This window comes from Vidua macroura, chromosome 4, assembly GCF_024509145.1.
Source record: "Vidua macroura isolate BioBank_ID:100142 chromosome 4, ASM2450914v1, whole genome shotgun sequence".
In the NCBI taxonomy this organism is placed as follows: Eukaryota; Metazoa; Chordata; class Aves; order Passeriformes; family Viduidae; genus Vidua; species Vidua macroura.
In genome coordinates, this window is record NC_071574.1 from 46,474,065 (window position 1) to 46,501,085 (window position 27,021).

At 36.9% G+C, this 27,021-nt stretch overlaps 2 protein-coding genes across 3 annotated transcripts; both read left to right on the forward strand.

The window, feature by feature from the left end:
- Window positions 1–6,471: 6,471 nt before the first annotated feature.
- On the forward strand, window positions 6,472–20,332 carry NMU (neuromedin U). 2 transcript variants are annotated; one of them, XM_053976260.1, is made up of 10 exons: window positions 6,472–6,614; window positions 9,726–9,784; window positions 13,042–13,089; window positions 13,188–13,247; window positions 13,808–13,837; window positions 13,944–13,994; window positions 16,013–16,087; window positions 18,231–18,284; window positions 19,608–19,647; window positions 20,230–20,332. In XM_053976260.1, the coding sequence occupies exons 1-9, from the start codon at window positions 6,473–6,475 to the stop codon at window positions 19,641–19,643; spliced, it is 555 nt and encodes a 184-aa protein (XP_053832235.1). In that variant the 5' UTR covers window position 6,472; the 3' UTR covers window positions 19,644–19,647; window positions 20,230–20,332. The 2 variants fall into 2 exon arrangements, with proteins under 2 accessions (XP_053832235.1, XP_053832236.1); XM_053976261.1 differs by lacking the exon at window positions 16,013–16,087.
- Window positions 19,956–26,744, forward strand: PDCL2 (phosducin like 2). Its single transcript, XM_053976671.1, is given in 7 exon segments — window positions 19,956–19,962; window positions 21,729–21,819; window positions 23,473–23,479; window positions 24,806–24,892; window positions 24,894–24,943; window positions 26,514–26,653; window positions 26,656–26,744. Coding segments are annotated over 7 exon segments (471 nt in total).
- Window positions 26,745–27,021: the final 277 nt, after the last annotated feature.

Sequence of the window (27,021 nt, forward strand, 5' to 3'; positions counted from 1 at the left end):
AACTGTGCTCTAGCCCTTTTAACCCCTACACAACGTCTTTTCTAGTAATATTTGTTAAATAAGCCTTTCTGATAATTTCATCATGTCTCCTGAAGAAAAGAAAAAAATTTACCTAGTATATATTTTTGCCTATTATGAAGTATTATGTATTTCAGCCTTCTTCCATTTTAGGGGCTGTGCTTTAGGCTCATAATTTTTCTTTTCATAAGTTGCTGTCAGTTTTCAGCCGATTTGAAAAAAAAAAAAGTCTGTGTTTTTAAGCATGAACTCCTTGAATTGTTTTATTCTTTTTTATTGGACTTCCCAACTTTGTCATTTTATTGGAGTTGTTCTGTCATACTTGATTTTTGCAGCGTTCATTGATCATATTCCCCAACAGAAACAAAGAATCACTTTTTAAAATCTGATGTCGTCAGTAAAACTGGAAGTTTTTCATAGATAATGCTTATATTTGAGGAGTTATTTTGTCTGGGAAGACAGCAATATGAAATCAGAATTAAAAGAATTTAGGAATTAAAATCTCATTTGTGTAGACTGATTTTCCCCTGAAGAATATGACAGTGTCATGCTCCTCCTTAATGAAAATTAAAACAATTAATTAAAAAATAGACAATTTTTGTCCTAAATTTCTAAGTGCATTTAAAAAATCCTCAAAAAAAAAAAAAAAATCCTCAAAAAAAAAAAAAAAACAACAAAAAAAAGAAAAAAAAAACCAAAAAAAACCCAAAAAAAGTGTATTTCTCCTGGCATTAATCCATTTTTAGCCTATTACAATATGTTAAAATATTAAGTTACTGTACTTTTTATAGCCCTTGTGGGCTCACTTCCATGATAAGAATAAGAAATAGTGATCCTACTCACTCCAGGGCTGTCATTTGAGATGGAGAGTGCAAGAGTGATGCAGACAGTTGGGTTTTATTTGCTGTTATGGGGAGAGCTGCCACTCATAGAAGTAGTAATAATCTGTATTAGTCATCATTTGTGAATGTTTCTTCCTGATAAGTAGCATTTTTATAAGGAAAATCACCTTCAGTTTTTCCTGGAAATAACTGTGTGACCCATCATGTACTATGAGCAGCCAGATTTATAATGAGAGGGTTTTCAACAAAATCTGGAAGGAATAGGCAAGGATGCTGAACTGATCATCAGTGATATATTTGATCAATCTGCACAGAAAGCAATTCCATTTTTAAGAGAATAAAGAAGGTGGTGTGTATAAAAGGTTTTTGTAATTCCTAAGTTGCAGTGTATTATTTATTGTAAAGCCATTGAAAAGTTCATGTGTCTGATCATGGTGTCTCAGATTAGGACAGGTAAGACACCTTACAAAACCCTCCTTATGATAGACTCCAAAAAACATAAAACTAAGAAAAGAGAAATTTCTTGAGTTTTGAGGGAAAAGACCCTACTGATGGGTTTTGGCATTCTTCTGCATTCACTGATTGGTACAATGACAAAAAAATAGTTGCAGGCTCTGTACAGGAGTAATAGCCTGCACAGTAAGGTGCCTTGCTGATTAACCCACAGTAAGAGCAGCTTTGTGGGCTGGGATAAGAATGAAGGGATTGGTAGAATAGGATTCTTGTTTATGATTATTTAGACATAACAAAATCTATGAATTTTTCTTCAGTTTTCTGCTCGATTAATAAATATGATTTCTAAGTAAATCTGACATGAGCCAAGTGCTCTGGTCTTAGGCAGACAGTGAGCAGATGAACAGGACAAAGAACAGACTACTGGGATCCCTTTGCTTCACAGTTTGGGCAGAGAATCTCTGAACAATTCAAACTGGAAGACACTCAGAGGATTTTAGTCCATTCTTCCAAACAATTTCCTTATGATGTTTTCCTTCAAACTCTCAAGTAAGTGCTTATATGTTGCATCCATGCAAAGAAATTTCCTGCAGCTGGCATTAGTTGTACCTCACTAGGAAGCTGAGAGGAAACTTCTGTTGAAGTACTAGAGTTTAGACAGTGTACCAACTTTAGCCCTGAATTTTTTTTTTTTTTTTTTTCTGGAGCCAGTGACAATTCAAAACTTTTGGCAAAATATGAACTTTATAAACCAAATTTTCAGGATTTATGTGCATATTGTGAAAAAATTACATAAAACCATTGTGAGGTCATGATATGAGTTTGTCTCTCATTACAAGAGAAATGATCCCATTGTAAACCCAACTCATCTCACAGGGGTGTGGAAGGGAAAATTACATTTTCTAAGTGTCGTTATTCATCTACCTTCACTCTCTACTTTCTTGCTTAAGGTCTTTTCAGTTAATAAAACCTGTCTGAAAACAATACTGAGGAGAGAAAAGTTGAGATGAGAGTATCTTGAAGATTAGCTTTTTTCAAAAAAATTATGTGACCATACTTCTTACATAGTAATTATAGTAGATAATTATTCCTTTCTTTTGAACAGAAATTTATATTTTTTTCTACAATCATCAGGACTTCATAAAACAGTAATCTCTTCTGTTTCTAGTCCCATGCTTGTATAGAATAAATGGTGAATGCTGGTGGAAAATATGGAAAATGGTGTGAGTTTGGTGGAGAAAGGTTTATCATCTGTGACCTGTTCCACTTCTAAAATAAACTCAAGTCCATAAAAATTGCACACTTCTTCTGGGTATTCACAGGTAGCCACCATTTTGGAAAGATGTTTTTCCTGAATTTAGTTACTGTCATCAGATTTCCTTTAGCCATTAAAGAGTTCAGTCATCTCTCTTTTACACAAGGAATTTTTTATGCAAAATATTCTGTAACTCTTGAAGAGAGACCTGAACACTTGCTGTAATCAGTCCCATCACTGTTCCCTAGTGGAGTCTCTCTTAGCACAGTGGCTGGGTTTTCTGTCCTCATTTCCAGTAGTTCAGGCAAGATCTAGTTCATTAGAGGGTCATTTATGTTTTACTTATTCATAAAGGAAGAGCTGAGGCATCATCTTAGATAAAGTACAAAAGGAATTTTTTGAGAAAATACAGGGTCTATCATGCCCAATATTACTTGGGTTTTGTTGTTTGCTTTCTATTTGTAGGGAGACATCCCTAAAGACTACTACTGAGTGATTGTCTCTTTGTGTTAGCCCAGCACTCTAATAAAAGTCCAATTAGAGATGCTTGTTCTTGAATTGAAACTCCAGTGACTTTTCTTTATGGGCCTTTTTTCTGTTCTGACACAAAATCTCTATTGATTATTAGCAGTAAAAGGAGAAAATACCTTGAAGGGGCAGAGTATCTGAGCAGCCATTAATTAATTTTTGAGACTCTCTTACACAAAATTTAATTCTCTAGAACATAAAAAAGAAATAACAAAAATCCATGTGCACATCTTACCCATTGTACAGAAGGATAAACAAGTTATTAATGGACCCATCTGAAGTTGTGAGAAGCATCCTCATGCTTGCACACAGTGAGCCATTTCAAGCACTCTGCAGTAAGTTTGAAATACATTGGTGTAGAAAGTGCAGAATGGATAAAAGCACACCTAGTGCTTGTATTCAGATGTAGGAGGAATGATTTCTCATAATTTTTATTAAATTAAAGTCATAGAAAAACCAGCAAGCATTGACCTCTTCAGAGGCTGTGTGTGTGTGTATGCAGCGAGTGGATTCAGTGACGCACCTCCTGACCCTGCCTTTGCACAGACAGAGAAGATGATGTTTTCACATACTCAGTTCTTTGATTTCCTTTCCACTAGCCATAATTAACATTTATTCAAGCAACATTAGGAAGAACATAAATATTTCAAAGAAGCTAATTACAGCATCCAAAACATCCTCCAAGCTATTCGTTTAATGAGGATGTGTGTTGTTCCCGCAATAGTGTAACATTAATTTCATCAAGCTATTAAACAAAACAAAACCAGATACAATAGAGAAAGATGTATTTTTTTCTCCTGTTTACAAGAATGCTTACTTGAATTTTGGTGAGTTCCTTGAATAAAGATGACTGTCATAAAACATTCAAGCTTCCTATAAACTCAGATTCAAGGTTGGTAAACTTCCTCTGTCAAAATTTGCACCAATTTCAGTAGAAATACTATCTTGGTATAATATATAGTCTGACTTTAGTGCAAATGTACATTTTTGTTAGAAGTTATTTTGTTTTTTCTAGTATATTACAAGGAGGATTATAATTATTCCCAAATCAGATTACCTTACCCATGTATTGGGAAATGCACATTTTTTCTTTTAATGGTAAATGGAAGACCAGAAATTTTCTACCTGGAATTTTTTTCCCATAATCTTCAAAATCTCTTGATATGTTTTTGTGCAAGTAGTCTCAGCAAAATTTTTCAGTTTCCAGTACTAAAACACACTACGCAAAAAATGCAGCTTCTGGGCTAATGAAAATTCTTTCACCTGAAACTAAAGTTTAATTCAAGATGTTATCTTTTCTTCCGTATTCTTAAAACACTCTGCACCATTCAACAGGTACAGAATATTTACAGGTATCCTGTACTCAAATCATAATAGACTGTAATTAATTTTATTTCACCATCTATTAAATATTTAACAAGACTGTAATAATTAAAATTCATAGCAAATTAAATCCTTCCTTAGGCTAAAGCCTGGGACACTGATTCATGCAGTTGAATCAAGATAGATTAGGGAGATATCTTTCAGCACTGATGACTCCCCATTTATGATAAATTTTTCAAATAAATGTGTTCTGCTTTTATTAATGAAAAAAACAGAACTAAATGCAATACCTCAACTAAAACTATTTTTAAAAACCCTTTTAATTGGGTAGATATAAATACAACCATACATACAAAATACAGCCTTCTTCAGTTTATATACTGCTCTGATAACTGGCTCTCCATTGACATGGGGATTAGTTCTCTCCCCAGACATATAAAGGAAAGCTTTGCTACTGAATCTGATAGAGAAGATGCTTCTATTACTTAAAGAATTTTACAGCATCTTAGCATGCTGCTTGGCAAAGCTTTTGCAATTTTGATGGCCTATCAAAGTGTCCAGGGTGGCAGAGCCCACTTTTTTCACATACATCTGATAAAGGTGAAGGCAAAGAGCAAACACCAATGCTATGGCTATAAATCAAAGTTTTGCTTTGTTTCACGGTAACAGCCACTGCTCTTGTCAGGCAGATTTACTCCACCACATACTATTTAGCCCCCAGTCAAAACCCACTGAAATGGTAAAAAAGAACTGCAAGTTGTTATGGAAAATGACAATCTCTGCTATTGCGCTATTGTCTCATTGCTGGACTGCGATGTACTAATTTCCTTAGGAAACAAAGCAACCAAGAGAAAGAAATACGAACATAAAAAGAAGGGAAAACAAATCATAGACTCTAAACTGGGATCTCCCATCCAGAAACCATCTCTGTAACATCGCAGCAGCACCTTCCTGGAGCAAATGGGAGAAAGCAGAGGCAGTCAGACATGTGCCACACTTTAAAGGCAGACCTTGCTGCTGGGCTTGGCGTGAGGAACAGATCAGCACTAGCATGAGCATCTTCTCACTCTTGGCAGTGGCGATCATCAATTGTTGGATCTGACAGCAGGAGGAATGGCTTGGGTAGCCACTCTGGTAAGCCAGACCTTGCTGTGCTCCAGGGACGGCTGCACTAAACTGCCCAATTGCCTTAACAGATCTGGAGTCTGTGTACTTTTGACTGTCCTGGATTGTCAGTCATTCTTTCATTATCTACAGGCACAAATAACAACTGGGACCGAGGGCTGCAGCTGCATTATAAGTAAAATACCTTGCTAAGCACAGTATTAAGATTTTAATAGCTAAATATTACCATATCGCTGAGTTGTGTTTCATGGTGTGGCATTGTGTGTGTATTCAAGGCATAGGAAAAGTCTGGAGGCAGTCGCACCTCTGCAGCCGGGGAGTCTTCAGAAAATTCAGTGGCCAGTCAGTGGGTGCTGAGACAGAGGGGTGCCCATCCCCAGAGCTACCGACGGCTTCTCCCACATGCAAGCTCCACGAGGTTTACTCCCAAGTTCAGCTAGTTGGGGGCAAATCAGCTAGTGGGTCCGATTTACCCACTTTAAATCACGCCTGTTCTCCCCCGTACAGCGGGCTGGGACAGTGTCTGAACACCCCTTCGCCGCCCTCGTTTCATCTCTCGGAGCATCCACGGCAGTGAGGGAGCGCTACCAGCCGCGCCAGCCACCGCGGCTCCTGCGGGGCTCCGGGGGACTAAAACATGGATTTCTTTGTTAAGGAGGGAGTTTAATAAAGGGCGTGGAGCCTGGCCAGCGCCTCGCCTCTGTGCCGAGCAGGGACACCCGCCGCCACAGCGCGGGCTCCAGCGGCCCTGCGCCGGGGCGGAGCGGGCTGAGTCACCAGCCGCCGGCCCCGGGGGGAGCGGGGCAGCCCTCCCGAGCCGGGCTGGGGCTGGTCCACGTGTCGGGGGGATTTAAAAAGTTGGGGCAGAGAGCGAGGACATGCCCAGAAGAGCGGCTGGCAGAGCGGCGGCGCCGGGAGCTCGGCGGACATGGGACACCTGTGCCACCATCAGCCCGCCGCGGCCACCCCCGAGCGCAGCCTGAGGAAGGGAGGAGACGGCGCGGCGCTGCCCGGGTCCCCGCTACTCCTCCTCTTCGTCCTCCTCGCTTCCTCCATTTCTGCTTGCAAAGGTGAGGCTTGTCCCGCTCGCAGTCCCTTCCTGCGCCGCCAGCTCTGCCCGTTTTCGGGCAGCAGAGTGCCCGCAGCCTGCCAGCCTTGCGGGGCAGTACTGGGCACAGCTCCGGGGGTTGGTCTGGGGGGCTTCTTCCCGTATCCCGGCAGGATTACTCTGTCCTGGCAAAACACTCCAGCACCTTGGGAAATAGGCTTTTGTTGAAGGAGCTTTAATTTTAAGTATCATTTACTCTGATTTTAAAAGGTAAGAAAAGACATGAAACAACATGTGTCACAAAATTGCAGGACAAATTAGGACCCTCTGGTAGTCATTCCAACCTGTAGCAATATTTATCAGGTGAGGAATCCTGAAAGTTGCTGTTTTTGTAGCAGGGGGCTCTTGTGAAACATCTAGCGGACTGTTTAACAAACCACACTCTCCTTTTGACTCTGTTTTCCCACCTCAGATAGATTAGCTGCTTACACCTTGTAAAGTAACGTTACAAAATGCTGTGCAAGGACCATTTCTATTTTGCTTGTATTTCATTTGTGTGATTTGCTTTAGTTGTGAGGGGTTTTTTTTATGCTTTGTTTTGGTTTTTTAATATCAATAACCAAAGAAATCTAATGGCAGCATACTTAATATGTTAAAAAGAAGTTCTGAAGATGTGGAAGAGGGGAGGGAAGGAAGATGAGCACAATGGAGGGGAGTGACACACAGTATTTCATCACTGTTCTCACACAAATGATTGGCAGGAGCTTGTTTAGGGATGCAGTATAGGGAAGAGAAAATTTAAATTTTGAGTCCCAGGCTGTGCATCTGGCATTCTACTGCCTAGAAAGAAGTTGAATTTCTTAAAGATTGCAGAATTGAAGGATAGGGGAGCAAATGTGCTGTCGACAATATTGATTTTGTAAAAGGATTTCCTCCTCCATGTTCCCTTTAAATAGGACTCTTTTCTTCAATAGCACATGCTTCTTTCTTTCTCTCTCTCCTCTCTCTCCTCTCTCTCTCTTCTCTCTCTTGCCTTTTTTTTTTTTTTTTTTCCCTTCTCCCTGTGGTTATGTTGTGTATATTACAAAATCCTTAATGTTTCACTGTGTGTGCTGATGTGGAAATGAATGATGTCCTGTAGGTACTGCAGCCCTGTTCTGAATGGGGTGATAAAGGAACACTGCTCAGTCTTTGGAGGAACACAGTCCTAGGTGCACAAAACAGATGGGATTGCACATGAAATACAATTTTCTGAATATGTAGAGAAGGGTAAAGGAAAGTGAGGAGTGGGAAATAATTTATCTTCTCTGTCCAGAAGTTTATGCTACAGACCAAAAAAAAAAAAAAAAAAAAATAGGAGAAAGTTATAGTATTCAGGCTTTCCTGCTTGTTGCCCTAAGGTTTACTAAAGCATGCAAATGAATTTCTTTAGGTCTCCCTGAAAAGCCTTGGGAACCTGTCAATGGCAGGAGCAGTGCTCAGAGATAGGCAGCAATGCTCTGGTGGGGAAGGTGTGCTAATTTGAAATATTGCCCTATTCCCCTCTTTTAACTAGGATACTAATCCCAGGTAGTACTTCAGTTTGAATACATTAATTTAAGAGCAGAAGACAACCTAAGACAACTGTAGCACCTTTAATTTATTTGGCATTTTCCTTCGAAATGAAACAAATAATTGGAAATCAGTTTCCTTGTTATGTGAACAACTCAGAGATTTTTTTTTAAAATCCCACTTCTATATAGTGTGAAATTAAGAGCCCCTCTAATTCTTTCTTGGGGAAAAGCAAGCATCCATAATAATTGGTTACCTTAAGTCTGTGCCAGTACAAAAATGTGGTTTTGAAGTCCATCCCATTCCATTAATGCCTGGAACTAACTACTGTTGTGATTATTGTTATCAGGGGTAAATGTAAAACAAATAACATGATGGCAGTTATTCCCTGCTCCTGAACATTCTAGCTAGGTCTAGAGGTCCAGCACCAGTTTCCCTCCCATGGGAGTTACAGCACATCCCCTCACTGACATCATTGCGTGGTGTCTGACGTACTCACAATTTGGTGATGCTCATTTCTGTGATTTACAGAGACTCTAACAATACACTGCTGTCAGAAATACACTTCCAGGTAAAATAACTATGTGGTAAGAGGGACATTCTGGATATTGAGCTGGAAGGGATATTGGGACAGTGACTTCCACGTCTGCAGCCTGGGTGGGTAGAGATAGAGAAAGGAGATCCCCCAAGTTAAGCACAGCTTCACTGCATTGTTATGCAATTAAGAGCACATTTAATCTACTGAGGGACAAGCTTTTCCACATCACATATGCAAGACAGAGGAAACAAATCCAGTTACAGATGTACTATCACCCTGTCAAAACAACATGTTCATATCATGGGCATTATGTATGTGCAATTGTACATTACATAGTGCATGTTCAATTCTGCAGCTGTAGCATACAAGAAAGCAAGAAGTAGAGTCCAGATCCTCAACTCACAGTACATGCACTGGAGGTGAGCAGAGCTCTCAGAAAGCTCAAGGCAATAGGAACTGGAATGTGATTTTCTGAGCAGGTCTCAGTGAGGCCTAAGTAACCTCCGCACAGTTTATTGTTATTATGTGAGTGCCCATATGTCACCAAATGACACAAGCAAAAACGACGCACCACAGCTTTGGTCACGATGAAGAGACTACTTTATTTTTTCTGACTCTAATCTTTTATAGTTCTCAAAAAATGCCAGTAGATTGGAGGGTGAACATGCCACCTCTCCAACGACACTAGACAAACTACCTGTACATCAAATTTCTCTACCTCTATGAAAGAATGCAAAACAATAAGTTATTTACAGAAAGTTGTGTGAGAAAGTTCTCTACAAGAATGTAAACTCAGAAGGCTTTAAAAAACTCTTAATAACCAAGGCGACACCCATATCTGCTGTGAACTTGTGAAAAAGTGTCCTGCTGTGTTGCTGAAATAGAGCAGGCAAAAACCGCAGAGCACCCAGGGTCACAGACTTCCTTGGACCAAGCAGCTCTCGGCCTTTGCAGTTAATAGTTGTGCTAGGTAGGACTGACATGGGACACTTACACAAATGACCTTTGCCGTACAGCATTGCTAAGCACAGTTTGTGCTTCCAGGTGCACCAATGCCATCCCAAGCACTCGAATCAGATGAGGATTTGCAGCTGTTGAAGGAGGTAAGCATCATCTCTGATGTGGTATCCTCCCATTTCTTCTGTGCCCATCCTTGCTACAGCCCCACCCCACTATCAGTGTTTCTCTTGCACAGAGTTCAGCTGTGTTTTCTTACAGTGCATCTTCCTGTATGTCTCCTATCCTGGCATCAGCAAAGAGGTGAAATATCTAATTTTCCAGGTATTCTGAACAGTTGCTTCAGGAGGATGTTGGGACCAAGTGCTGAGATGTCATTTTGAGAAAAGATTGTCTTGTCTCAATGGAGAGTTATGTTTGATAACTGTCAATGACCAGGCAGACACTGTCCCTGGAAGCATCACAGTGTCCCTCACATCTGGCAGCTTTATAGTCTGTACATGATACTCAGGAATTTTTTCAACTCATCCAGTCTTGCTTCTTGCATCCTCTGTTCTGCACACAAGGCTGGGACACTGTTCAATCCTATCCTAGCCTTTCAATTTACTAGGTAAAGGATAATGTACTGTGTCAATTAGCCCCTCTAACATTTGGCTACTGATTGGTATCATAACTTCCACTGTCATCTCTGAAATGAACGTTTGTTGAGTGTGACGCATGTGTTAACACAGGCTCTTCCCTGCCCTTTTGGAACAGATGGAGTGGCAGGGCATAACATGTGGAGAGAGTTTATCCTGCAACTTGCATGCCCTGGTGTTGCTGCAACTGTCAACTGTTGTGTTGACATTTAATTTAGTAGCTTTTGATAACATTGGAAAATAAATGACTCATCAGGGGGGCAGAGGCAGAGAGTAAATTTCTTCTGACTGAGACCATTACAGGAGACATTCTGCTTACTGTCATCTCCCCACAGTTCATATTGGACATGGTGACTCAAAACCTAACCTATTCTAGACTGGCACTTGAATGAGCCCTAGTGATGCTTATCACCCAGGAAAAAATTGTCTCTTGGGATGTAAGATCCTGATAACTATAAGGAGTTTTGGAAAATGAGTTATTTACATTCTGAATTTAAGAAGCTTTTTTATACATTTCTGCATGTCTTGATAAGATTTGCTAGCTGTAAGATTTGTCCCTGTGGTGCCTGGAAACCAAGATAAAGGTCCTGTTGATTTCAATGAAGAAAACAGTATGCATAAGATACTAAATTTTTAAAAATTTTGCAATAGAAGCAATATAAAACTTACCATTAGAACCAGAATTATGCTGGACTGGAAAGAGTTTAAAGAAAGAGAATTAGATATATAGTCACATACCCTAAATCAACATAATTGCTCACTCATACTAGGTCACCGGGGTTTCATAAAGTGCAAGTAAGTAATAATTCTTCCCTCTTTGCTACTTTACTAGTGGATCATTGAGGAGAAACCCTGCCTCTAAATAAACCTAGTATGTTCCAGGAATGGCTCTGAGTTTATAAATTTCAGAACTTTGTAACTAAGTATTTTGTTTCATTATTTGTCTCTTACTTCCTTTTGTTTCTTTATGTTAATTAACCAACACCAACAAACTTGCAATCTCCTACCCTCAGGCCACATTTCTGAGACAGGAGAGAAAATTTTGGAGAAGAAGCATAAAAGACAGAAACTACTAATTTTTTTAAAAAGGCCTCAACAGAAATTGTGGCTTTTCCTCAGCCCTTGCTTTGTCTGCAAAGGTTTTAGCTGAAAGATACCATTGAACACAAAGCAGTATTTGGCTTGTTCTGCTACTGAATTATGGTAGTTCTCTGTGTCAAGTAAATAAACAAATAAAAACCAAGCACAAACAATCCCCAAGAGGAAACAGTCCTTTTTTAAACATAAGCTTCCAAAATTACTTTAGCTTGATTTTATCTCATTCATTGCTGACTTCTTCCTCTACACTTTCTTACCCTAAAAGTAGTGAAGCTGAACTAATACACTCAAATACGTGCAAGATGAAGGAAAAAGTGAACAGAGAGGATGTGTTACCAACAAAACCTATTTGAAAAGGGAATCCTGCGAGCTATTAGTTTTTCCACTATGTCTGCTAATGCTTTCTCATAGATTGTCTCTGGAGAAATGAATCATCTCCTGTTCTGAAGTGCTCAGATAAGCATTATTTTTTTTTTAATTTCTTTTTTCCTTTAATGTTTTCTTTGCTAATGCATGTCGCTTAGGGCTTTTTTTTCTATAAAAAATTTGCAAGAACAATTGCATTCCCTGCTCTATCAAAAAAACCTCAAAAACCACTATGTTTTTTATGCAGCCTGTGAACAATGTGAGTGGCAAAGATTTTTTTCATCTAACACTACCAAATATTACATGGAAAAAAAATAGCAAATACTGACTGAAGTTAGTATGATACAACTTTGAAGTTACTTACTAAAATTGTAAGTTGCTTTTTGTTATCGTTATTAAACTGTGCAATTTAAGTTGCAGTGCTGGAGACTTTTCCTTACAGAATACTCTGAGCTTTCAGCGCTGGTAATATTATTTCCCTGAACTCAAACACCTTTTATTCCATTTCTTATTCCTTCTCTATTAATAACTCTACTAAAAATTAGTCAGTATTACATTATTCTTTCATCTTGGATAAGAGACAGAAGGAGGATATAATTGATACAAGGTTATGAACTGTAGGGAGAGGATGGGTAGGAATCACTTCTGTACTTCTTCCAAGAAAAGATCATGACAGCACTGAATGAAGACAGCTTTGAAAAGACTGGTGAAGACAAACAGTAGTGGTGTTTCACACAGTGTTTAGGAAACTTCTGGCACAAATTGAGTGGTGTGCATAAGATGTGCCAGCATATATCATAATCACTCAAGGGATGCATGTGTCATATGCTTGAAGGGATGCTGTAATCCAATTGAAAGAGTTGTGTTTGAAGATTGAATCCCTTGCCTTAGTTTTGTAATTTTCTTTACAGTTTTGTATAATTCAAAGGTATTGCAGAAGAGATTCAAGTTCATAGTTCATGCCCCAGATGCTTACAATCATAACTTAAAATATGACTTAGTCTGAGAAGTTTGCACTTAAGAGGGGTATGTGGTGGGTAGGGAATAAAGGTCACAGATGCATATGTTTGTTTGGGTCAAGCAAGTGTAAGTTTGTTGTTGTTGTTGTTTTCTTTTTTTTATGTGGTTAAGGCCCTTTCCCCCTTTGAATGTAAGGTATTTAATGAATGGACCTATAAGGATGCCTTACAGTAGGCAAGCTTGCCATGCCATTAGCTGCATTTACCTTTTTCTGAAAATATGCATATTTCACTTGTTTTTATTACTCTGACTTCCTAAAAAAACTGTGTGAACTCTTACAGATAGACAATGCATGTTCTGCTTACCTGTCCACGGATTCTCAGCCTCAGGTGAGTCAGACAGAGGTAACTCTACTATTTGGATACTGTTTGTTATATGTAGTAGAATGGGAAGTGTGATACCTAAGTTCCTGTTTTCTTTGCATTAGGTATCCAGTACACTGGAAGAACTTTGTTTTTTGATCACGGGATTTCTTCAGAAACCACAGGTAACACACATAAAAGACTGCTTAGCATTTTTGAAGCCTGATCTCTCACTGTGCCATTGTCTACAATGAATTCTGAGGACCCAGAATGCAAAGTGTCATTCAGCACTGGAATTACTTCTATCAGTTTTTACTCTGAAATGCCATGTGCCAGAATGTAACACCTTGTAAAGACAGCAGGGATACATCAATGTTTGAAAAATTATCTCCAGGTTGAGTACAAGGTGTTAGGTGTTTTTATTGTTCTAGATTAGAAAAACTATGAATTCTCAACAGACAAAGAAATTTACTCAATAGAGAAAGAAATTTACTCAGGAGAGTCTGGGGATGAACAAGGAAACATCTACTAAACACATCTAACTCTTCTAGGGCAGAGTAATCAATGCTCTCTACAGAAATCAAAATGATTAGTTAGATTGATAAGTAAAGACATATAATACACCTGCCAAGGAAGAAGGATATTTCAACCTAGTGCTGAAAAGATTATGTATTTAATAAAAATTATCCATCATTCTTTTTATTTTAATGAATAAAAGCCTTTCTACCAACTATTATTCCCACAGGATTTAGATGAGAAAGACAACACCAAAAGGGTAAGATATCTATATATGTCCTACAATCACTAAAAAAAAGGCAAGAATATAATAAAAGTCTTGCCCTGCTTTGTAGTAAAACCCCACTTTTAATTTTTTTGAACAGTTCTTATTTCATTATTCTAAGACTCATGACTCGGGTAACTCAGACATCATGGTAAGTGGCATAGCACCTCTTTATGAGTGAGTGTGTGTGTGCTTGTATACAAAACCAAGGCAATATTCCTTTTTGCAGTAGTCTCTCCAACTGTATAGCAAGCTCAGGGCTGGGAGTTGCATGTTTACAGTACAGAAGGCGTTTTAATAATATAGGAGAGGATGATCAGTACTGTACAGATGTGGAAAAAAAAATCTAACAGACTCAACAAAACTTTCATGGAATCCCAACTGAATCTTAATCTTGCAGTTTCAAATTTTAAGAATGAGATCAAATACTTTTTTTGGGTATTGGAACATAGCCCATGCAGTGATATAATGTGGACTTACAGGACCTGAGAACGTGACCATAACTATTAGATACTTTTGAAAGCATTTTTATTAATTTTTAGTTAAACTGTGTTAATTCATTTGCACATGTCATAAATATGTAGAGGCAAAATAGAATTTAAGTCTCATTTGAACTTTGGATTATATTTTGAATGAAAAATATAGTTTAAACCATGGCCAAGAGTTGTTGCTCAAAAAGTATTCTCATAAACCAACAAGCCAAGTACACGATCCATTCTTGCTTTTGAAGTGCAAACATATTCTGTTATCTGTGCGCATCTATGGGCCATAGGATTTTGAGAGAGTTAAATGAATTCGCATTTTCTTGTTTCTTAACAATCATTTTTACATGCAAATGTCCATTTTTGCCTTGTTCTTTACATTTCTCCAGAAATATGTGTGTATTTCTAGACAGTGACATTGCTCATATTGGTGTCAATGTTTTCATACTGCACTGTTTTGGAGGCTTTAATGGTAGTTAAGGCACAGTGAAAACAGCTATTTCTGCTGCTGCTCCTGCTTAAAAGGTTATTGCATTCCACTGCACCACCATCCTGAATACCTTTGCTGCTGCTCCCAGAGATTACCATTCTCTCACTTTTGGTTTAGCTGTTAAGATGACAATTTTCTAGCCATGCTCAGAGATACTTAGGTGAGGTCCATCATTCCTCAGCTTTATAAGCTCTCTCCACTGGCTGCAAGACAGACCCCAAGTGGACAGCTGGGATGTTCAATAACTACTTCAATCACATCAGATTCCTACTTTTTTAAAGTATTATGATTCCATATTGCCTACCTTAGGAAGATAGCACAAAATTGGCAACAAATAAGCAAATTATTTTTACCTATTATGTACAATAACACTTTGGTAACTCTGGTTACTCCACGTATTACAATTCTCTTAATTGCATTACTTTTCGAAGAAGTATTGTAGTAAAAATGCAATTTTAAAAATTACATTTATATGAGTTGAAGGTTTAAATTGGTTAATGGAACATAGTTTTTTATAATTTATTTCTTCCTGAGGACCTCTCTCCAAAATCCCACACAGCTGTGTTTTTCCAGGGTGAGTACTTTGCACACAATGCCACTATAATTAGGCTGTCTGCAAGCTTAAAGTCTTGTTGAACACAAGGAATTTTATGATTGGAGCTTAGATAGAGTGACCAGTGTCATGGTTACAAATGTCCCTTGAGAATGGATTTCTACTGTACACTGCTTTTTAGCAAAAAATACAGGTGTTTGTTTTTTTTTTGTCATTTATTTTGAAGTAAAATGAACTTCTCAGTACAGCAGAGGTTGAAGCTCATAGCTTCCATAGTAGAAAATTCTAGAAATGTTAGTGAGAATATTGTATGGAAATATTCTCAGTACCACTCATAGAGACTGAACATTTTTTGAGTAATTCCAGGAGTCTGTAAATGGTTCTGAACTTTCAATTAGTAAAGGTGAGGATACATAGCTTTTCCCTCTATCACTCCATGTAGTATAAATAAAAATGTTGATTCCTGTTTGTTGTCAAGTCAAAACGTTAAAAAAAAGTGTTTTTCGATTAATAAGTTTCTCAGTCTTCAGTCCTTTACTGGTGCATGTTTGGTCCACGAGTCAATACTGCAGAAAGAGACTTTTTTTGCATCATAAGGGCCAAATTTCACTGTTGCTCATGTGTGTGTGTTCGTGTCCTCTCAGTCATCTGTCCTGCATCCTTTACTGCAACTCGTTCCTCAGCTTAATGAGAGAAGAATGAAGAGATACAAACTGGACGTATGTAAACTGAAACTCTGCATGCTTATGTTCTTATGCTTTGTGATTCATTAGCTTTTCTAAAAATGCCCTTGTAGACCTTTCTGCTGATATATTTTGGTTGGACTACCCAAATCTTGATGTCACATAATGTGCTTCAGGAAGGGTCATCTTGCTGCTGATCTTTTTTTTTCCTGATATTGGGAAGAAAAACAGAACCTGCTGTACATACACGCACACCTCTCTCCCTGACTGGATAAGGAATTGAAAAGGTGGATGGGTGAAGGAGAAAACATGCTCTATTAAATTCATTCTTTCTCTCCAATTTGAAACAGCACCAGATTTTTTCATGACTTTGACTCCTCTTGAGCTACAGCCTGCCTGATAGGATATGATCTAAGAAAGAAGACTCAAGCATTATTTTGGCTAGTCAATATAAGAGACTGAGCAAAATACCTTCTAAAGGGCAGGCATTAAAATAAAACTCTAAATAATCATACATCTTCATGAATACATATATTTCTGTGTACATATATACATGCAGGTTTGTGAATAAACTTGCATATTTATTATGGCAGTTTTGTTTTTTTTTTTTTTAATATCTCCAAACCCTTAGAAGTTTAGAAGGCAGGTGTTACAAAAATTAGATTGTTAGCTTCAGCTGTTTACTAATATCAAACCTCTGACATGAACTCAAACAAGAACACGTAATCTTTAAGGAGGGTCTGGTTGTAAGAGGAAAATGACATTAACATAAATCACAATTTCTCACTAGTAGTTTTACTCTTGATTACTTTTCTGTTCTGGATGAATTTCTTAATCGTGCAACAGCTGCCTATTTTGTTCCTGTTTTCAGGTTTTTTCACATATTGAATAGAAAAAGTAGAAAATATTACATATGAATACCATAAGACTCAAATGGCAATGTACAGAAAAATTTTTACCCTTTTGAAATATAAAAAATTATAGTAGTGATCAGATTATAAATCCAAGATGGATGTTTCAAATGCAGATAATGCTAGAATAAGAACAATAGAAATAAAAATCATACAGATGTTTTATGTACAGTAAGAAACTGAATACAATGCTAGATGTGATGAATTGAAGTCAGAATTAAAATCAAGACTTCAAAATTACGTATAGTTTAAACTCTACTTCCTTTGAAAGCTTTCCTGGATTGAATCTGCTTCTGTAGTTTGGAAATGATGGGAATCATCCTGTTTTACATAATTCTCACAGCATTAGAAGAGAGCAGGTGTGATTCCTTTCTATGACACTTCACCTTATAATATTTACCCAAGAGATCACAGCACCCCAGTTTTTATTTGAGAAATACCCCCATTGCTAAATAAAAGCCCTCTTCATTTTAATGTTCTCGTAAGCATAATACTGAGACTATTTTGTTTCTCAAATTTCCTGTCTCCCCACCTGCAGGACAGACACATCACTCCTCTCTGATACCAACAGAAGCAAAATAAAACACTGTGATTAAGCTTATGTGTTCTCTAATCAGGAAGATCTCATTAAAGCAACTGGATACTTCATGCTTTGTACTTGTTACATTTAAATAGAATTTCTATTTTCTTCATCATTTGTTAGTCTCCTTGCTATATGGATCACTAGGCAGCTGTTTCACCCTGTGTGGGTGACAGGATGGACAGGATAGACTGTCACAAGTACTGCTCTTCGGGAGTTAATGTGAGAGGCATGGTTATGGTACATCTTTGGGAACAGTCTGGGGTCTCATTCCTGGGAGAAGCCCAAGTATTGCTGATATTTACACTTTGTATTTTTGTCCATTTTGTTTAAAAAAGCAACTCTATCTGTAGAGACCACTATCATGAAGACACTCTTGTTGTGCCTGGGTAGTGAACCCTGGAAAATCAGAGGCAAAGGCTGTTCATCATTCCTGGTGCCATTCAAAAGCAATCTGACCTGATCTAAAACTTCAGGTGGAATTTGGTTCCATTCATATGTTCTCTTCTATTTCTACATGACAACATAAACTTTGTATTACTGACATGGAGAAATGCACATAAATCATTTAAGGAGTAAGACTGCATGTAGTAGTGAAGAAATTTATTTTTTTTTATATACATAAACAACCTCTCTGTATGTACTAATTTACAGCTGTAGATATAATTTAAAATACTTTTTTCTTCAGGAAGAACTTCAAGGACCTGGAGTGATTCAAAGTAGAGGCTACTTCTTCTACAGGGTATGGGGTTTTTTTTCCTTTTTGTTTTATGGTGAGAGTTAAAAAAAAAAAAAAAAAGTAGAGAAATAACTGAATTACAGAAAGAATTACTGGGATTAAGGATACTTTTTTCAGTTAGACCATTCTACTGTACGGGACATCTCCAGGTCTGCTCCTGACATTTCCTCGTATTAAAATTGTAGGAATTTTTAAAAAATCATATTCCTAGGTTTGTGAATACATGATTCTATGCCTTAAGAAGTCATTGGTTATTTTGTATCTATTTGTCAGAGAAAGTTCTAGAAAATATGGCATCTTGGAAAATCTCCGTAAAGCATTGTTCAACAGGGTATGTTTGCACATGGTATAAATATGATTCCATGCTTACGCACTGTGCTAGGGATGACTTTGCCATTTTCCTTCTGTTTTCACCAGTAATGTAAGAAACTAGATACAGAAATTCTCATGAGACCGAATCTACTGTGTTCATCTTTTACACCATAGAGCCTTTTTACTTCACTTTAGCAAAATTGAGAAGGTGGCATGTCAGATATTTGAATAGTTCTCTTGATTTTGGTTAGTATTTCTACTTAAATAAGAAAGTGGCTGATGTCTTTAAATAAAAATGTAGGGTTGTACTTGATGATCTTAAAGGTCTTTTTGCAAACTATATTATTCTATAATTCAAATGAAAAGACCACAGATTTGTATAGTTACATTTCTTATGTATCAGGCTTGGATCCTTAGAGTTGTTATGACTGGCCAAAGTTATGGGTAATATTAACATTGGTGCATTCATGCTTCCAGAGTAAAAGACAAATCCTTTTTAAGCCCAGGAAGAAATTTTTTATCAGCTTTAGTCCCTCACCAGTGCAAAATATTCCTGAAAAACACCACAGTGAAAGGAAAGTCCTTGCCTATATCAAAGAACACAGTCTAAAAAGAAAATACATTTACAAGTAAATGTATTTACTTGTAAATAGCAACAAGCACTTATAATGCAATAATTATAACAATCAGAAAGCACATTTTAAGCAAATGCAAAAAGAATAAGGATTAACGATCTCTTGAAGTGACTTCTTATGGCTTTCTCCCCCGTATAAAATCATACAAGAAAGAAAATTCATTCTTCACTAGATATGCAGTAAATTTTAGTGTGTAATTCTCCTCCAGAGGTAGATACAGATTAAACAATAACTTATCTTAGGTCTATCTTTGACAGTAATCACAATGACACTACTGAGAAATTCACTAATTTCTATATACACCAAGTTGTTTGGGGCTTTGTTACTAAATCCTGTCAGTTTTACAGAATATATAACTTACTGAATATTTGTCTTTCAGCCACGTAATGGAAGGAGATCAGTGGGTTTTCGCTAAGGAGGTATTTATTTAATGCTTTTGATCATGATCTACATGTAAATTAGTTCATTTTTATCCAAATAGACCATGATATTTTTGTTGAGAAGTTGTCTCAGAAAGCCTTTAACTGTGTAATCAGCTTAGATTTCCACTGACAAACTTTTTCCAGATGTGTTAAATACACTTAGATATGTTAATTACACTTACCTTCAGATGAAGTGAAGAGAAACTGTAGGTATTCAGTTCCCAGAACAGAGAGCACAGAGGTGTTTCAAGCAGCAAGAAATGGAAAATATCCCACGTTTGTAAACAATTTGGGAAGTACTGATGATGACAAGTAAGTCTAAGAAAGAATGTCAAAAGAATGCTGAGAAGTAAACTGATATCCTGAAGGTAATTCCCTAATCTCACAAAGATAAAAAACTCACTCTGAAACTGAGTGCAAACTTCAGGATTTAATTTCAATGCCTGCAGCTATTTGGAGAGATGTAAAAATGTAGACCAACACCACGCATTTTTTAATGTATTTTATTCTGCCATAATTTTTAAGTCTTATATCAACTTAGAGTTATATCAACAGCTAATATTCTATCTTATTTTTCAGGATTATAGATTCCTGACTTAGAACTAAAACTGCAGGAATGCTGAGAACATGGACATACTGTTTTCCTTAACATAATTATACGTCATTAATGTACAATTAGAAATCACTCAAATGTAAATATTCTTAAACCAGATTCTGTTAAGAAGGTCTTTACTATCTTGATTATATTAAAAGCATATAAAAATTATTTGTTTCCTAGTGTTATGATGTTTACAATCACATGTAATTCAACTGTAAAAGAGTCATTGCTTGCTAGCAACAGACATTGTCTCTAACAACCCTGTTAAGCAAATTTTCCCTTCTAAATAAAGGCCCTCAGCCAGACAGTTGTTTTAATGAGAATGTTTGCAATCAAGACTACTGTGTTTTTTCCAGAATACATTGTGATTTGTGTGTTTCACCATCTGGAAAAAAAAAAAAAAAAAAAAAAGATAATCCCTTTTCCCTTAATAAAAGGAACCTGAAAACAAGTTGCACGTTTTGAAGAAATATTGTGACTTTAATTCAACTAAAATATAATGGCATGCTTTTTTAGCTATTAACTACGCAGATGCACCATGGTTCTCATTTAGAAGAAGACTTAATTGCAACTGGGGTCACAATTCACTTGAAAACTCAAGTACTTTTGATGGAGATTGAAAGAAACTCTACTCAGAAACACAAGTTAGCCTTACAATCTTCCCAGCTTATGTCTCGGAGTTTATTTTCACAACAAAATTTTGTTAGATGATGTTGTTGAAGTTGTAATTATATTGAATGTAACTAATCACTCAGAACTAGATGATCTTTAAGTCCCTTCCAACCCAAACCATTCTGTGCTTCTATGACTCAGTTTAGAAGTGGGCTAAAGTTTTTAACATTGTATTGGCTGGTCATGGTTTGAATTGGCCTCAGCATTACTACTCCTGCTTCTGCACTTTTGGATGAGCAATAAAACTTCAGAAGGTAGTTGGAAAAATTACGGCCTCAGAGGAAGCCAAATTGAGAAGAAGTTTTCCTCTTCTTGCGCACTTGTTTTTGCTCTGCATTTAAATAATTAGCACTTCTTACAACAAAATTTGTTCAATATTTATAATTTAATTTTAATTATTTTCACTTGATTGTTTTAAAAAGGATTCTAAATTAAACATACAATGCAGATAGTGACAAGTGGTATGACATCTAACATGTACAGATAACTAACTTACATGATTTCATAAAGAAGCCAGTCAGTGTAAGGAAGAATACCATTTTGAATTATTAGTAGCAATCCACCTCTGTATTTTCGTGTATAGTTATAATTAAATAAAGTCCCTTTCCCCCCCCTCTCTCTTAACAAGAGTTAACTAATGGCAAACTTAACTAATTTCTGAAATAAATACATATTTTTCTTTCATTAGTTCTACATTACATCTGCTTATTACTTTTCACACATTTAAAATGTTTGGTGACTCTGGAGAACAAAAGGTGGACTTCTTTTGTTTGTTTGTTTTTTTGGTTTGGGTTTTTTGTGTTTCCAGTGAAACCATATGAATGAATGAATCTTGAAGAACTAAAGGAAGCTGAAGCTGGCTTTGATGAGACTGATAGGAAAGCTATTGATATGTACAGGTGCAGTGAGAGATATCTATCCAGATTAGCAGTGCACATGTCACTGTTGTCCATGTACATGCTCCTAAAAAATAAACTCAGAATCTTTTGAATAGCAATGTGTGCTGACTGACACAACTGCCTTTTCTCACTTTCTACTCTTTTGCCATCAGATAGAACCCACATTACTGTCCTACTTCTTCCTGATTGCCAGTGGCACAGAGAAACAGTTTACACCATATTTTGCTTTGATGTTCTGTTAGAACAAAATTATTTACTCTGAAAGCTGGATATTTAAAAGAAAGTGTTCAACAGGCCACAGTGGAAACCACTGTTACACATTCTCAGTTGAGCCACATTGGGCCACTGTGTGTTTGGAGGTGTGCTGTGTTTGAAGTGTTTTAATCTCAACATTTGTCCAAGTTACACAAGTAGGGATCATTCTCTTTCTGCCTGATTAAAAGGTACCCCTCACTCTGCCACACCAAAGACGACTCTGCCACACTAGAGACACTTTCTGCTAGTCTTTAGGACTTTGTGCAATGATGATAAATGTTGAAATAAAGAAGTTCTGAATCCCATTTTCTCTCTCCTGCTTTGGATAGAGTTTTCTGTGCATTTCAAGACAGAAAGAATGGACAATTGGTTGTGGGTATCCCTTTTCTCTCATGTGCACAAGAAAAATAGGAAAAACAGTATCTTGTCATGCATGGCTCCAGTTTTGTGATAGATAATGTTTTGCATATGGGGTACATGCCACCCATATGAGGGTGGCATGCCATTAAAGAAGAAAACTGTATTTTAGTGCTGGTATCAAACTGTTCAGAATTTTTAATTGATTAAGTAATTAATTAGACTATTATGAGCAAAATACTTTTCTTCTTCTAGCATAGTACTCATTTCTGGTACAATATGGTTTCTAAATATATTACTGTAATAATGCAATTTATTATGAATTACTATAGCAATTACTATAGTTTCACTATATAATACGTTAAAATTTTTGTGCTGTAGTGGTGGTAGCTGCAGAACCACAGCATCACAGAACAGGTCAGGCTGGGAGAGAAAACAGTGGGTCATCAGGTCCAAGATCCTTGCTCCAGCAGGGTCATTCCAGAGCACATGGCACAGGACTGCATCCGGCCAGTTTTTGACTATCATTAGTGAGGGAGACTCCACAACCTCTCTGGGCAACTTGTTCCAGTGCACAGCCAGCCACAGAGTAAAGAAGTTCTTCCTCATATTCAAGTAGAACTTCCTGTGCATCAGTTTCTGTCCATTGTCTTTTCTGCTATTGCTTGGCGCTCCTGATAAGAACTTGGCTTGGCTCCATCCTCTGACACGTTCCCTGCTGACATTTATAGACATTGATGAGGTTCTGTCAACAAGTCCCCTCTGAGTTTTCTCCTCTTGAGGCTGACCTGGTCCATTCCCTCAGCCTTTCCTCATAAGAGAGATACTCCAATCAATAAACTTGTGTGGTTTTAAAAGCCAGCTGTGGATCCCTAATAAACAGCTATTGTGTTTGGTTTGCCTCTTATTCAAGGTAGATTTTAATGACTTGTCTATTTCTTACTTCAGGAAAACGTTCATTTAAAGTTTATATTGAAGGAAGGCTCAGGGGAGACCAAATCAAGTCTATAAATACCTGAATGGAGGGTATAAAGCAAACAGAGCCAAGGTGTTTCCAGTGGTGCCCCATGACAGGACCAGAGGACGTGGGCACAAACTGAAATTCTGGAGGCTCCCTCTGAATACCAGAAAACACTTTTTTACTGTGAGGGAAAACAACTGAAATGTTGCATAGTCTTCTTCCTTGGTGATGTTCAGAAGCTGTCTGGACATGGCTCTGGACAGCCTGCCCAAGGTTGATGCTACTTGAGCTGGAGGGTTGAATCAGGTGACCTCCCTTCCAAGCCCAGCCAGGCTACAATTCTGGAAATCTGTGATACATGGCACACTGTTCTTAGGCACAACTGTGACACAATCAACCTCATTCAACTATTTAATAGGACTACACCGATCATTTTACTTACAGTACCAGACAGAGTCAATGTGCTTATGAATCCAGGTTCAGAAAACTTTGGCACCTTGTATCAACTTCAGCAATTGTTGCTATACCAGACATTCACATGTATATTTTTGTACATATTTTACAAGTTACTCTGCTGAGTTCTGCCCAGCATTGTATTGTAACTAAGAAAAATGAGGCATGCAGTTTACACAAAATAAAAAGCTAATGTGATCAAAACATTTCCTCTGTCTAGATTCTACCTGTACTTAGTGCTGATGAATTTTTAAAATGACTACAATAATTCTAGGACTAACACACTGGATCTAGTAATGTACTCTCAGAGAAAGAAAACAATTAACATAAATATGCGGAAGTTGTGAACCAAAACTATAATGTAGTGTTCCTAGAGTATAATAACATTGTACTTTTTTTTTTTTTTTTTTTTTTGAAAAGCAGTTCCACAGTGGCTTTCAGTTGGTGTAATTAATAGCTGCTTTTAGTTCAACAAGTTTCACTAAAGCATTTTCCTTTTCTACCTTCTGCAAGTATTTTTACAGACGAAGAGTGCCATCTACCGATTTTACATTTCAGTTTTCACCGATTATTTTAAAACTGTCTGGTTTTTTAACTATCTGGTCAGCAGAGGTACTGTAATTCCTCCTTAAACTAATCTCATATTCAGAATCACACAAATATTTAGTACATGCTCTAATGTTTTTTTGCTTCATCTCAAATGATAAATGCTTGTACAATTTGTTTGTTACTCAAGTTTCCCAAATCTGATACTGATGAATTAAGAAAATTAATTTTAATATTATATTATTGAATAAAGATTGGCATAGATACCTTTCTAGCTCTAAAATTTTAAGACTGTGAGCTCAAGAGTTACTCAAATAATTTAAGTAATTGAGATGCACTAGATATTACTTTAAAATGCATGTCAAATGTTCCAAAGATGCCTATTATTGTTTTTACTCTCTAATTAAGCAGCAGCACTTGCAGGAATGGAAATGTCTTCAGAGGAGGCAAAAGTATGTGAAGCTAAGAGGAAGTTGTGGAAAGCAGTATGTGAAAGAAGTTTACAAATGCTCCAGAGGATGTTTGGGCTATAATTCATCTTTATTGGTCAAGGTAATTACATTTTTTGCATAAGATGTAGAATACTTCAATACAAAGAAGTGAACTAGCAATTTAAAAAAAAATCTAGAAAAATGAAATACGAGAGGCTAATGAAACAGCAATTTCTTGGAAGCAATGGAATCATAGAGCATCTGACCTACTTGATTTGTTAATTCATTTCGTGAGGGTTAATCGTTCACTTTTGTTCAAACACATGGAAGATTTATTTTGCTGAGCATGCTTATCACCATGTATGTAACCTTACTGAGATCTCTGGGTTTCACTAAGAAAGTGGTGTCCACTGTGCAGTTTCTTTTCTCAGCAGGAGTGGTCTAACAGGATTATTCTACCTTTATTTCCCCTTTGACATGAACAAATCAAAAGTCCATCAGGAAAAGTCTCAGTTATGCAAACTGAGGAAAGCTGGGGGACTTGTTAGTTTATTGATTGCCCTGTAAACTCTCTAATGGCAGCAGAAGTTGTGACAGGATGCAGCAGAAATGTCAAAGGACTCCCATGACTAGTTCTGTGTATGTTAGCAATTCTATTAGATGTTTTTGAAAAGCGCTGAGAATTAGTACAGAATGTTTAATCATATTTTAGATTCAGACCAGTTTTCTCTTTTCCTTCAAGTTTTTTGGGAGGGAGTTTCTTCTCCATTGACAGGAATCAAATCTTTTTTTCCAGGAGCAAAAGGAATAGGACAACCAAATGAAATTGTTAGAATTACAGTAATTTAAATTTAAAGATCTGAAGAGAGAAAATAGTGGCCTTTCTTGATTTTCATTTGATTTGTATAATGGAGAAGCAACTCTGCATTTTACCATTGCATAAAAAAGAACCTCTGAGGAAATTTGTAATCCCTTAGGAATGAGTATGAGTATGATCCCTAAAAATCTCTCATCGCTATTAACAAAACTGTCTCACCTGCCTTTGACCTACAAGTTCCACAGGCCACACTAGCTGATTTAACTTCAGTCAGATACAAAAAATCCTAATTGCTCAAAGGGCTGGAGAGGAACAAGAAAATCCCTATTGGCTTTGGCATTTTCTGTGTCTGTGTTTTCTTCATCTGTTGGTTAGTTTTTGGGGTTTATATAGATTGTATTTTAAATAGTAACTATGAAAATAATGAACATGGTAAAAATCAAAATATACAAAGGTTTCCCTGATGTTACTTAGGGATGGAGAATTATTTAAATGTTAAATTAAAATCTAGTTTAAATAAAGTAAAATGTATGCCACAGATTCAAAAACGTAATTTAAACTCTACAATGGACAAAATCAGTTTTAAAAACTTATTGAGGAATGAAACTGAGGCACAGTGCTTGAAGTGTCCGGTAGCTTTACTAACATATTTTGTAGACTGCGCCTGCTATGAATTTTTACTTCAACAGTTCTTTAAATCACAATGATCTCGGAAGAAGCTAGAAAAAATTTGTCCTGCAATTCTTATAACAAATTAAAGTAGAAGCAGACAATAGGAAAAGGTACTTGTGCTCTTCAAATGCTTCAATAACTTCAGTTATTTTACAAATCATTTACATCAGAACTGTCACTATATTTCCTTATTCTTTTCTAGTATCCCAATGTGTTTACTGGTTAATGAACACCTCAACCTGCTGGCCTGAAAGTTTCCACATGGCAAGTTTCTCAAAGCCATTGTAAACTGCAGAACTCAGAATTACAAGGACAGGTGTTTATCCACAATACCTGTGTATAAACTGGTGAAATACAAGGCAGGTTCATTGGGATAGCTAAACATGGGGGAATCTATCTGAAAGCAGAAGGCACTAGGAATATTTCTAAATAATTCACATTATGAAAAATTCTATGTTGTTTGTAATCATTAGATCTGAAGTCCACTTCTTAAAGGTTGAAAAGGTATTTGATTATTTTTGAAGGGAAAAAAAGATCTGAAAAAAAGCAAAGATTTTGCATAAAATTTATGTAAATCCGTGGTAAGAATATTGCCTAAGCACAGTATTTTGCAATTTAATGGTAAGATATTTTACTGAGATAAAAACATGTATTGCTTGAAAAAAAATTAATTAAGATCATGTGTTCTGACATAAGTTAGTTCAAATATG